Source organism: Alosa pseudoharengus, unplaced genomic scaffold (assembly GCF_046254945.1).
Source record: "Alosa pseudoharengus isolate Yale_2024_CS ecotype anadromous, Long Island Sound unplaced genomic scaffold, YU_APseudo_1.1 YU_APseudo_1.1_scf_12, whole genome shotgun sequence".
NCBI classification, from domain to species: domain Eukaryota; kingdom Metazoa; phylum Chordata; class Actinopteri; order Clupeiformes; family Clupeidae; genus Alosa; species Alosa pseudoharengus.
Genome location: NW_027468587.1, coordinates 20,618,216 through 20,632,224, shown reverse-complemented (window position 1 = coordinate 20,632,224; position 14,009 = coordinate 20,618,216). Strand labels below are relative to the sequence as shown.

At 44.9% G+C, this 14,009-nt stretch overlaps 1 protein-coding gene across 2 annotated transcripts in view; it reads right to left on the bottom strand.

The window, feature by feature from the left end:
• Window positions 1–14,009, bottom strand: part of LOC143119152 (mannosyl-oligosaccharide 1,2-alpha-mannosidase IA) — a 198,983-nt gene that overhangs the window by 63,835 nt on the left and 121,139 nt on the right. For both annotated transcript variants that reach the window (XM_076280442.1, XM_076280443.1), the window contains exon 3: window positions 3,860–3,975. In XM_076280442.1, coding sequence (XP_076136557.1) covers window positions 3,860–3,975 — 116 coding nt within the window. The remainder of the gene's footprint in view (window positions 1–3,859; window positions 3,976–14,009) is intronic.

The following is a 14,009-nucleotide window of genomic DNA, read 5'->3' as shown; positions in this document are numbered from 1 at the left end:
GCTGAACTGCAGCTGCTCTCCTTTTTAATTCGTCAACATGTTTGTTGTCTTTTGCGACTGTCGGCCATTTCCTGTCCATCATTCATTCTGACAGGTCCACGACAGCTGTCCATCCCTCCGGTCGGAGCCTGGCCGTCTGGCTACTAATGACGCCTTAATAAGCGATGCAAAAGGGGACGGCCACCTGAGAGTCACCTGACAGCTTCAGCGATTACTCTCATCCATCTCACCGCCACTGGACACACATGGGGGAGAGGACCCAGGCTTTGAGAAACTCAGAACATTTTCGCAGTTGTGTTATCATATTTATGAAGTGGTGGTGGTGGTGGTGGTGTGTGTGTGTGTGCGTGTGTGTGTGTGTTGGGGGGGGGGGGGGTAGTGAGATAGAAAATCAAGTAAATCAATTAGCCGCTTGGCTAGCTGCAATCTCTGAGACATGCACCGCGTTTGGTACCTCAGGGATCTGGGTAAAAAAGGGATTGTCCTGGCAGAGTCATCTTTCATTTTGCCAGGTCGAAAATCCCCACGCCCACGGGGACCATTTTCTCTGTCGCACCTGTCAGATTGGGCTGATCCGCTCCCCAGCTGCAGGATATGGGCTATACCATAAAATTGAGCATTTGAGTGTACTGTGGGGGCCAGGAGCTGAAAAAGACAGAGTAAGAGAAAGAGAGAGAGAGAGAGAGAGAGAGAGAGAGAGAGAGAGAGAGAGAAAGAGAGAGAGAGAGAAAGAGAGAGAGAAAGAGAGAGAGGGGCAGAGAAAGAGAGAGAGAGAGAGAGAGAGAGAGAGAGAGAGAGAGAGAGAGAAAGAGAGATAGAGGGGGAGATAAAAGAAAGAAAGAAAAGGAGAGCAATGGGCCCTGACTGGCTTGTGCTGATGGGCATAAGGAGTGGGCACCGAGACGGAAGGGAGCGGGCATGAGTGAGCTCTGCCCCCCTGCTCTCCATCACGCAGGACAGATGGGCGCCTCTAACGCTGGTGCGACCTTCGGGAACGATTGATCAGAGGAGTCCGGAGAGAGGGAGCGAGGGAGAGCGAAAGAGTGAAAGAGACGGATGGAGCCGCCTGCTCCTGTGACAAAGTGCCAGCGAGAGGGTAAATCCGCCCCCCAGTGTCTTTATGACAGGCGCTGATGAGGGGGAGATAGTGCAGGAGGCTTTCTCTCTCTCTCTCTCTCCCTCTCTCTCTTTCTCTCTCACCCTCTCTCTCTCTCCCTCTCTCTTGTTTTACCGGACTTTCTCCTTCTCTATCATTATCCTCAAGCCTCTCTAGCAGTCGCTGCCTTGGCGGGAAAGTAATTGTCCGACACAGCAAAGCGAGCGAAAGTAATGAATAGTGAGTGAGGAGGAGAGAAAAAAAGGAAAACATACAGGATGGATGGACAGACAGTTCATCCAGATCCACATTAATCAAATTATGCTGTATCCTTAGGGAGCATGTAGGGTGTGTGTGTGTGTGTGTGTGTGTGTGTGTGTGTGTGTGTGTGTGTGTGTGATACCTGCCTCTGTACATGAATGAGATGCACACAGTGTAGAAATCCTCTTAATTGTGTTCACATGCACATGACTCTTTTCGGGTAATTTTCAAAAGAGGCAATCAACGCATTTCAGTCTATTGTAGTCCTTACCTTTGGGATATATTAATATGCCAATATAGCACATAGTGCTGCATTTCAATGGATGGCTAACAATACCCACTCAAAAACTAATTTACTCATGCCAGAGAGACGTAAAGAAAATCAACTGCACAAATGAAGGTATCATTAAAAAACTTGTTCAATGAAAATGAAACCAAAAGAAACACTTTACATTATGCTTCAATTAAGAGACAATCATCAAATAATGTTAAGCTTGAAGGCTATAGCTTATGCTAATCAATTCAATTCATTATTCATAGCAATTATTTTGACATAAGACTCTAACTGCAGGTTATGACCGGTGAATGCTGGTGCAAAATGGACATTAATCCTGTTTCTGACAGTGGCATTTTCCATCCTCTACACAAGAAAATGGAAAATCACTGAAAATCCATTGCAACATCAACCTGTTCAGAGACGCCAGGGGGTTGCAATTAGGTTTGAGACGAGGCTATCTTTCGAATATCCTGGGCAGGGCACCATCACACTCTAATGAGCACACGCTCAATGGAGAGCTTGTTTTTGTAGCGAGAGGCCACGGGCCATCTGACGAGGACGAGTCAGCCGGGGGAACCGCCAGTCAGTATACAAAGCCCTGGCAGACCTGGGCTTGGCACTGCCAATCTCGGCCGTCTCATGCCGACCCAACTGGCCGACCCTTCTGTCCCCTACCCACTGGGGAATCTATTATCACGGGATTACGTTTGGACAAGGGCAGTGCCCTCGCCTCTTTGCTTTAAACTCAGCCTCTCTTTCCTCAGATTTTCTCTCTCTCTTTCTCTGTCTGTTAACCCCCCCCCCCCCCGCAGTCTGTCTCCATCTAAGCGTCTGTCTTCTTCTCTCTCTCTCTCTCTCTCTCTCTCTCTGTCTGCCCCCCGCAGTCTGTCTCCATCTAAGCGTCTGTCTTCTTCTTCTCTCTCTCTCTCTGTCTGCCCCCCCCAGTCTGTCTCCATCTAAGCGTCTGTCCTCTCTCTCTCTTTTTTTCGGTCTGCCCCCCCCCCCCCACCACAGTCTGTCTCTATCTAAGCATTTGTCTTCTCTCTCTCTCTCCACTGTTCTACTCTTCTTTTTCTTTCTCTCAGGCTTTCCCATTAAATCTAAAGGGGGGAAGTGAAGGAGGGGAGACTATAGAGTCTCATCTCTCACACAAAGGCCGGTCCGAACGGGTCAGAACCCACACAAGTAGCTTTGAGCTCTCTCAGGAATCACTCAGGAATGGATGGATGACCGGACTCTTTTGGTCTCTTCAGTGAGCCACAAGAGAGGGACTGAGAGCGAGCCAGTCAGTGCCTCAATAGAGAGATTAAAACGGACTGATTCAATCAATGGCCCACAATAAACTAAAGACTCACTGCGTCTGGGAATGATCTAGTTGCTGAAAGGGAGGTAATGAAAGAGAAAGAGAGATACAAAGGAGAGGAAAGAAAATGAGACGCGGAAAGGAAAGGAAAGGAGAGAAGAGGAGAGAAGAGGAAATGAGAGCAGAGTAGTTGAAAAGATGAGAGAAGAGGGAAAGGACAGGAGAGGAGAGGAGAGTAGAGCATACCTGCCAACACTCCTGTTTTTTCCGGGTTTCTCCAGTATCTCAAGGTCATCACCCGGCACCCTCCCGTTTTGTTATTTCTCCCAGAAAACTCACGGAATTTGCATGACCGTCAACCTTCATTTTAAAATCACACATAGCCTACACATAGCCTACCCTACACATGCACATATTCAATTTCAAGCGTTTTGTCATAAAACCTGCCAACTCAAAACCCAAATAAGGAAGCGGGTGCACACTTCACAGCCACTGGGTCTCACAAGCAAGCGGGCTAGTTGAATACCTGAAGATCTGAGCTAAGATTAAGGGATAGACTTGTGAGTCCGGGAGAGAGAAAGCAAAGAGAAGCAAAGAGAAACAGAGGAGTGAAGAGAAGCAGAGGAGTGAAGAGAAGAAGAGGAGTGAAGAGAAGCAAAGAGAAGCAGAGGAGTGAAGAGAAGCAAAGAGAAGCAGAGGAGTGAAGAGAAGCAGAGGAGTGAAGAGAAGCAGAGGAGTGAAGAGAAGAAGAGGAGTGAAGAGAAGCAGAGGAGTGAAGAGAAGAAGAGAAGCGAAGAGAAGCAGAGTAGTGAAGAGAAGAAGAGGAGTGAAGAGAAGCAGAGGAGTGAAGAGAAGCAGAGGAGTGAAGAGAAGAAGAGGAGTGAAGAGAAGCAGAGGAGTGAAGACTGAATGTTGATGTTACCGAGTTCAGGTCCAAGTCAGTCTCCACCCATTTCTTGGCTTCCTCATATTCTTCCATGAGTCCCATGATGTACAGCGTGTCCAGAGAATCAACAATGGACGCTCCCCGCAAACCCCCTGCAAACACAAACACACACATATGGGTCACACTCCATCATAACACACCAACAAGCCAGGAAGCCGCGTGTTTCATCATGGCATAATCTTGGCAAGCACTTGCTTATGTTTTTGTATAATTGGATTACAGTGGCCATTCGTTACAACATAGTTTATTCAATGGTTACCTTGCTAATATTAATGTTTTTAAAACATTGACTAATGACGACTGTTTCATATTCACAGCCTACTAAATAAGTTCAGTACATTCATTTACATGAAGAAACCATTAGCTTCAGCATTAATAAATCGTAAAAATGCTTAAATGCAGTTATAAATACTTTATAAACATTAAGTACAACGTTTAATTAATGCCTGCTGATAGCTTTTTATTGCATTGATACAGCACGGAAGACTTTTGTTTTCTCATTTCAGCCTCTGATGATCACTAGATTAGACACTCATATGTGATTAGGATTTAGGTTTTAGGATGGGAGTCCCCAATGCTCAACATGCCCCAGATCTACAGTTTAGTGAAGCTCGATGACTCCACATGAAGTTCCCTGTGGCAATAACAAGTTCAACTGGAGCAGTGCATAGGTTAAAATACAGCTTGGAGTAGGTTTGTCCAATATTACACAACACACACATACAAACACGCACACACACACACACACACACACACACACACACACACACACACACACACACACACACACACACACACACACACACACACACACACACACACACTGTAGACAAACACACTCTGACACACACATATAAAACACACACACACACACACACACACACACACACACATACAGTACACACACGCACATGCACAGCCTCTGTGAGAAGTATCTCCTCAAGCAGCTGCCTTTGGATGCACTTCATTTAGAGTTATTAAATTCCCTTCACACCATTAATAAGAAATGTTCCAAGGCTTTTATTTCATTCAGCCGATCTTAAATGGGATTGGTGTTGATGGTTCTGCCGCTTCCTCCCCAGCCCCTCACATGAGAGGATATGCAAACATCATTAAGGGTAAATAAAGGGTGCATGGGAAATAATGACAATTGCATTAGGGGCAGAGAGAGAGAGAGAGAGAGAGAGAGAGAGAGAGAGAGAGAGAGAGAGAGAGAGCGTGGGTGGGGCAAACATTTTATTGTGAGGGGGAAGCTACTAGAGGAGCTACTGGAGAACACATTACATATCCTCAAGTCTATAGTCTTATGCTGCAGCTCTTAATGACTTAATGACACAAGATGCAGGATGCTGGGCCATGGGGGCCAACCACATCATGGCACACAATGGCATTTTAAAAGTTAAAGAGAGATTGAGATCTCTCCATCTACCACATGTCTTATTCTCTGTCTCCTTTTTTTCCCTCGCTCACAGCATTTCTCACATTCCTCTCTCGAAACACATCTCATGCCTCTTCTTGTCCACCATTGTCCCTCCTTCTTCTCCAGCTCCTTCCCTCTTAAAGCATTCAGCAGCAGTGTGCAGCATTCCGAACAGCCCCGACCCACGCGCCTCCCAGACAGACCCACACTCCACTGCCACAGGAAGTGATGCAATAGCGGAGCAACGGGCCTCATTAGGCAAAAGGCATCAGAGCAACATTACATCTTGAAATGAAAGCACCGAAGCAAGTTTGTAGCCAATTACCCACTCAGAATAGCACTCAGGGGCAAGTGGAGTTTTGACATATGAGCAAGTAGTGATTATTAAATACATTTGCATTAAATTGGTTTAGTCATAATAAAAAGACTTCTTGATTTCTTTTTACTGAATGTCAAGTTGAATGATGATGTCTTTGATTATAATGACCTTTACTGATTCCTATGCCAAAAGCTTGTTATTCTGTACACATGCCATACCATAATGCATATAAAAGAAGGTATAGCAATAGCAATACAAAACAAATGCCCTTCCTAGTGCAGTCCACACCTACAGAATAAAATGTATGTTGTGCTCACACTCCTACCAGATATGCTCTCTATGTGCTAATACTATCATGCATTAATAACATTTTCAGAATTAAATTACAGAAATTAGCAATTTCATTTAGAGTGATAGCAAAAAACGTCAACACTGTAGGTTATGACTAAGATGTTGTTATGACAAAGAGTGACAGGGAGAGTACAAATCTGGATCTGTCTGTGCTTGTGTATCAACAGTGTGTACCGTCTTTTATCCCTCCACACACCAACGCCAATCCCTCCGCAGCCTCCAGCTCCTGACCGGCCCCTGCCCCCTATATGCTGCTGAGGGGCTCATCTCTCTCATCCCCACTGTCCTCCTTTCTCCCTACACAGCACACAGCTGCCGACTGCAGCTCCCATCCGGCTTAACATGTCACTGCACACAAACAGCTGCACGCCGCCATCCAAGCAGTGCCGCATTTAAACATCTACCACTGCGGGCGCAAGAAGCCGATTGGCTCAAACGCACCGGAAGTCCGGTCAGAGTTACTCAGAGTTCCCTGACTGGACGAATTCATAGTCGCGGACATGGGCTCAGCGCCGGCATAAGGTGTCAGCTGGACGCCACATGGGTCTCCATCTGTGCCTCCAGTCATTTCACTGGACAGTGTGGACATCTAGGCCAACCTGTGCTACACACAGCGGCCATGACTTTTGCTTTAGGTTGAACCCAGCTGGATTTACTGTACTTCTCTCATCCATTTGACCTTTGAACCTTATCTGCTGCTGCCAGAGGTTGATGAGGTCATGGTGATGCTGATGACGTCACTGGACAGAGTGATTATTATCAGAGGGTCATCTATAAGCAGGGCCATACAGATTTCCCAGGATGCTTTCATCTGGCTTGTGTTTATGTTCCGGTTCCTTATGCTCTAAGCTGGAGGTTAGCTAACGGGTTAAAACCAGGGGGCAAGGGGTACAGCAAGAGCTTGAGGTCACAGTCTTGACCTTTTTACCTCGACCCCCTTCTCTAATCTCTCTAAGTATGGAGAAATGGTTGCTGGCTTAACTGTCATCCCACTGCAGAGCACATAGACCAGTCACTCTATCCATCCACAACCCTCTTCTATGAGAGAGAGAGAGAGAGAGAGAGAGAGAGAGAGAGAGAAAAAGCAACACATTCTTAGTGCTCTGGCCTTCTCCTTGGTACAAGCCCTGTTGTTATCCTTCCTCTGCAAGGCGTGAGGCTGTCAGTCTACCTTGAGAGCACACAAAAGGGAATTAAAAAGTGCAACAGTGCTCCGTGTGTGAGCACCACCGACGGCTCAGGCAGGAAACGCTGAGCCAGGGAAAAATCCACCTGCAGCAGCAAAGCTCGAGTGATTGATAGACGGAGATGGGGGGGGGGGGGGGGGGGGCATGACAATCCATCACCCAGCTCTCCCTGTCAATCCACAAGCTCGCCTCCACAGGACCTTATTTATTTCAGACGACCCTGGAGACTGGGGGAAGAGAGGGGGGTGGAGGGGGTGGGGGGTAATGTGAGGTAGGAAAGGTGGATTGTGGGGGGATTTTGGGGAATGACGGGGGTAGTTAAGGTGTGGAGTAGATGGTATGTGATGTGGAAACGAAGAGGACAAATGGGCATGACTACAGGCATTTTTCACATGAACACATTATTTCATCATATAAATAAATAACACAAAATGAATAAAAAGTAGACAAATGAATAAGGTTTGACAGGAGGCTAGTTGGTCAGTGTAAAGGCTAGTCCAAAGCACCAGAACAGAGACGAGATATGGCATAGCGGGAGCACGCGGCTCCCATGGGAGCAGACAGCAGCATTACTGCCATGTGAAAGCACACGCGCCACTCCAACCTGTGCCAGACCTCATCCACACAATCCCACCAGCACACACCACAGGACACAGGTTTCTATAGCAACTACGACTGCATACTCTACAAGGGGTGGGGCGACTCTAATGCCTGTTGTGCATACACTGTTACCATAGTAAATATAAAATAATAAAATAAATAAAGTAAACATATAGATAGTAATTGACTGTGGGACATGACTGAGACAGAGCTGGGAGAGATTCAGGTTTTGATGCCTTCTGTTCAGTTCCTTCCACACGCACACCTGGGAATCTCGAGGCATTACGACTTTTACACTGACTGATGCCTCCCGCTGGACAAAGCCCTCCATGGCGCCTTTTATAGTCCATCCCCTTCATGCTAGCGGGATGTAGCTCATGACAAAGCAAGCGCAATCCCTTTTCCTATCCTCTCTTTCTTTTTCTCTCATATACACACACACTCACACACACACACACACACACACACACACACACACACACACACACACACACACACACACACACACACACACACACACACACACACGAGGATTTGAGCGGCAGGCAGGCAGGCGGTAAGTGGAGAGAGGATGGTAATTATTCCTCAAATTCAAATGAGGCGGTTTCCCGTCCCCCAACAGAGACAGGGGTGCAGCGGGAGGGGAGTAAGCCCACATGTAGCCTAAATGACAGTGTTTAAGCCATTAGCACAGTATGTGTGTGTGTGTGTGTGTGTGTGTGTGTGTGTGTGTGTGTGTGTGTGTGTGTGTCATATGGGTCTATTATCTATGTAAAACAGAAAGTCAAACTTTCTGTGCCGTGTAGTATAAGAGAAACACACAAAAACAAACTAAAGCATTACATTTTATATGTGTATATTTATATGTATATTTATTTCTCCTCTCTCTCTCTCTCTCTCTCTCTCTCTCTCTCTCTCTCTCCCTCTCTCTCTTTCTCTCTCTCTCTCTGTGTGTATGTGTATGCTCAGCCTGTACAATACACATTTGGTCAAGACCACTCATTCATCATGCCTGTCAGACCTGCAGGGGTACAACAAGACTATTATGGAGCCTCACTGTACCAGATTAATCAACCAATCACATTCACCTGTCTGAGCCCGTACAACCACACAAACACACACACACACACACAGGCACAAACTATAAACACAAACTTCAAACACACCACATCTAGAAATGGAAACAAAACAGACATACTACACTACACACAAACAACCACACCCAATATGCGAGGATCCTACACACACATACTGAACACAGGCTTAGAGAAAAAAAAAAGTTTGATAGATAGATAAGCATAAGTTAAAATGAAAACAAATAAATACAAATATGCATGTGATTAATGCCTATTTATGTTGTTTGCTAAGAATACTTATTGAAATTGGAGTAAACTCATTTTTAAACCTGTTTAATCTGCAATGATGAATCCGATATAGTCTACCTGATGGTGGCATCTCATATTGTGAAAACAGAACATGGGAAGGGTGACACTGATCGAAAATGGACTGGAGTGTTTGTACTGGAGTGTTTTTGTATTGTTTCTGGCCAATTATGTTCATTGTTGTTTGGAGTAAAATGAGCAAATTTTGCTTTTAAAGCCAATTCCAAACCAGGCTGTCATGCCATATCTGATTATGCTCTCTATGGCAGCCTGGTAAAACATGAAGATAATTCTCTGCTCCACACCATACAAACGAAGTCTGTGCAAAAAAAAAAACACATTCTCTGTTGCAGTTGGGAGCATAATCCAGTCAACGTGAGTGTTGCATGTTAAAGTGTACTGTTGATGTGAACCCCAAGGTATTTGTAGGACTGCACTTGTGTGATTGCCTGATTATGTATGACGAGTGGAGTACAATTGCCAACCTTCTTAGGATCAAACATTACAGTAGATTTGATTAGATTTCAACTTTATTGGCACAGTACAAGTACAAAGGCAACAAAATGCAGAAAATATTTCCTCCGTCTTTTTTACATTTAAAATCAAATGGTTAGAGTCTACTCAACAAATTGCCTCACTTCTGTGTGACGACTACTCAAGATATTTCCGCTCATCCCCTATTATCGGCCCTTTACCTATGCACCACTTAAAGGAACCATATGTAAGATTGTGGCCAAAACTGGTACTGCAATCACTTTCAAATTACTGTAGAGCGTTGTATCCCCTCCCCCTCCCCTCTGACTGGCAGAGCTGGCAACCCAGATGCCGAAACACTACTGACCGTGATTAGTACATAGGTGGAGGGTGGCGCATCAGGCCAAAACACAACATGACATGACAAAACACAACATCAACATCAGTTGAGGGCTGCAACTTAACTTTTTAAAATGTCCAATATCCTGGCCGGACTGCTGTTGTCAGTGATATAAGTATTTGAAATGAACATGATTTCTTAATGTCTAGTGACATACCAGGGCCATTTTATGATTAATTGAAATACATTTCTTACAAACGGTTCCTTTAATATTCATTTCTATACAAACCAGGATGGCAGATTCCTAAAGAAATGTAAGCTTCGGCCCCAAAAGGGTAAATGAGAGTGTGCAGTGACTGGAAGTGCTGTAAACAGTGTTGTAATGCTGCATGTACAAAACCGCATGGAGCTACTCTGATTTTGCAATGAGAATTCTCGATCTAACGTTAATTTGTTTCCCTCTTGAGTTTTCGCCCCAACGTTTTCTGTAGCAGTTCTCCACTGATTTGGGGTAATACGCTGATTACCCAGTGAAGTCGTGGTCTCGGATAACAATTAGTCTGAATTTGACTCTCAATTCACCACCATATCTTACTATCCCCTGTAGCACCTTGTTGGACCGAGCAAGTGGGCAGATATAGGGAACAGGACAATGCAGCACCAAACTAGGAGCGTTGGTCATTTGAGCAGTCAAACCAAAGAGTCAACATCAACATCTGTCCACATCTACACACTTTTCGCTACGGAAAAATGTAAGGTTGTTTAATTAAATAAAATATCTTTGGCTATACACGTGACTATTTGCCATGGACAGCAGCCACTCCCTCTGTGCTTAAAGAGTGATCACAATGATCACAAGATTCAAACTGAGTTGTATTTCTTTGCAGAGCAAAAGCGGTCACAAAAACAGCCCTATCCCTTCCCTGCTGCACTTGTGACCTCACAATGCCACAGCAGCAATCTGAACAAAGACACATCACATGTGCAAAATCTTTGTGCTACCTGTTGCTAAGCAACACGTCTACTGGTGCTCCATACAGAAAGTCCAGCAGGAGATGGTGTGTGTAAAGAGCTGTTGCAGTGACACACACAGACACACACACGCACACACACACACACACAGACACACACATGTACATACATTACACACAAATTCAGACTCCCAGAGTCCAGCAGAAAAAAAATAGGTGTTTCATGATACCAACACACACACACACACACACACACACACACACACACACACACACACACACACACACATTACACACAAATTCAGACTCCCAGAGTCCAGCAGAAAAACAATAGGTGTTTCATGATACCAACACACACACACACACACACACACACACACACACACACACACACACACACACACACACACACACACACACACACACATTACACACAAATTCAGACACCAAGTAAGGCAGGATATGATGAGTTTAGTTCCACACTCTATATCTTCAATTTTAAAAACATTAATAAGTCATGTTATTTAATTGTGTATTTCAGGTACCGGTAATATCAATAAAAATGCAGTTGTGTTGTTTTGATTGAGTAAAGATGAATTACATAACAATAACTTAATCACAGTTACACTAAAATTACTTGGAGAACAACATAAAAAAAATGATTTATGAAAATTCATTAAAATGGAGGCCATAGCATTTTGGAACCAAACTCTTCATACAGACAGGTAGAGAGATATAAAAAAGAAAAAAGCTGGAAAAAAAATAATTAAATGTAGAATTATGTAAGGATGTGTTACCAGAGGCAAGACGAGGGAAAAATATTAATCTGTCTGGTGTAGAACTGCTGATGTGATGAAAATGCGCACACACACACACACACACACACTTCCACAACAGCATCACAGAGTGCCTCTGTCTTGCTCTCTCGTTAATTAGCACATTTTAAAGCTGCTATTTAATTGTATCCTCATTTCCCTTCTTAGGGCATATTGATGCTATTCAAAACAAATTGACTTTAAGTCACTTTAATACCAAAGAAATTGGTGGCAGATACATTTAGACATTCAGGATTTTGTTAGGTTAGGTTAATACACTGGCATATTTTTAAGGGAATAGCCTTTGAAGATGAAAAGAACAACAAAAATAACAAAACAACAACATCAAAAATAGTAACAACCATGTAAACACACTCATGGTAGCACATTTTCTCTCTCTCTCTCTCTCTCTCACACACACACACACACACACACGCACGCACACCCGCACGCACGCACGCACGCACGCACGCACGCACACACACACTCCGTCTCTCTCGCTCACACATATATGCACATTTACATTCACCAGACAGACAGACACATAAACCCACACACACACACACACACACACACACACACACACACACACACACACACACACACACACACACACACACACACACACAAGAGCTGTAGATGATAAGGGGTCTGGAGTGTGCTTTAGCACTGGCACAGTCTGGAGAGGCTGCGTAAAAGCAGCATATCTAAAGGGTTCCACAGTGAGCTGGCTCCCACAGTGCTCCAGCTTTCTGCACTGTGACAACATCTCCAATGTGATTAAGAAAAACTCTGACTGTGCTATTGAACCTGGAAGCTCCGGTAACAGAGCATGCGCGCGCGCGCACACACAAACAAGTCCCAACATCTTGACATCCAATCACCAAATCCCAGCTTCCCTCTTCTGCAGCCCTCATGTCATCAGCAGTCACTCTGAGGCCAGTTCTGTACTGGGTGCATGGCATGTGTGTGATGCTTGCTAAGGGTCTTTAGTCTTGGATTTAGCACTCACATTAGCAGAGCATTCACAGTATACTGTACCTGCATGAGATGAGCATTTCAGCTGTAGCTCAAGCAGTTTGTGAAAACCAAGACATTCCACACCAATCACACACACACACACACAGAGACACAGACACACACACCACGCATGCAGTATCACACAGGCTGAAGGCTACAGAGGCCCCTCTGTCTGAGCGTAAACAACACTGCAGCACATCCTATAGTACTGTAGGAGGGGGCAGGAGGCAGCTGGTGCTGTGTGAGACTGACGCAGCAGCGGCTCTTCCACAAGGCCACAATGTCCAGTACAAAGGGCAGCGGCTCTTCCACAAGGCCACAATGTCCAGTACAAAGGGCAGCGGCTCTTCCACAAGGCCACAATGTCCAGTACAAAGGGCAGCGGCTCTTCCACAAGGCCACAATGTCCAGTACAAAGGGCAGTGGCTCTTCCACAAGGCCACAATGTCCAGTACAAAGGGCAGCGGCTCTTCCACAAGGCCACAAGGTCCAGTACAAAGGGCAGAGGCTCTTCTAGAAGGCCACAATGTCCAGTACAAAAGGGCAGTGGCTCTTCCACAAGGCCACAATGTCCAGTACAAAGGGCAGTGGCTCTTCTACAGGGCCACAATGTCTAGTACAACGGCTCTTCTACAAGGCTATGATGCCCAGTACAGTGGCCAGTGGCTCTGATGTTGTGATGGCATACTGAGGAGCATGCTCACAGCAAACTGCATGACTGTTTCCAGTCTCTTATGTGGGACACACAGGTTGGAAATAAATGTTTACTGTGGTTTTCAACTGCTAAACTGTGGTAGGCTGCATGGTTGATTGAACCATAAAAAAAAGACTTAAGGCAAAACCTTGATTAAACTCTTAATAACTTGATGGCAGCTTTGTCAACGATTGCACATGTGAGATTCCAGTTCAGTAGCACACATTTTATCTGTTGAAGGTGTGTGTTTTGAAAACAATGAAACGCATCTTTTGTATTGACGGTAATGGTCAGACAGACACACAGAAAATAATCTTGTGTTGCATACAGGCATGCAGTCCCCATGAAGCACCAAGTCATTACATGGTAATAAACATTCTATAATGACTATGATTGAAATGAATAGTCCAAAGGGGGCACTTGCCTGTTACTTAAGACAGAAAATAAAGTGAGTGATTATTAAAACAATTGCTGATTTAGTCAGATTTTTCAGGCTTTATCAGGTTCCATCGCCTGTCTGATTTGGGCAACCATGACAACAGTAGAGCGCTGT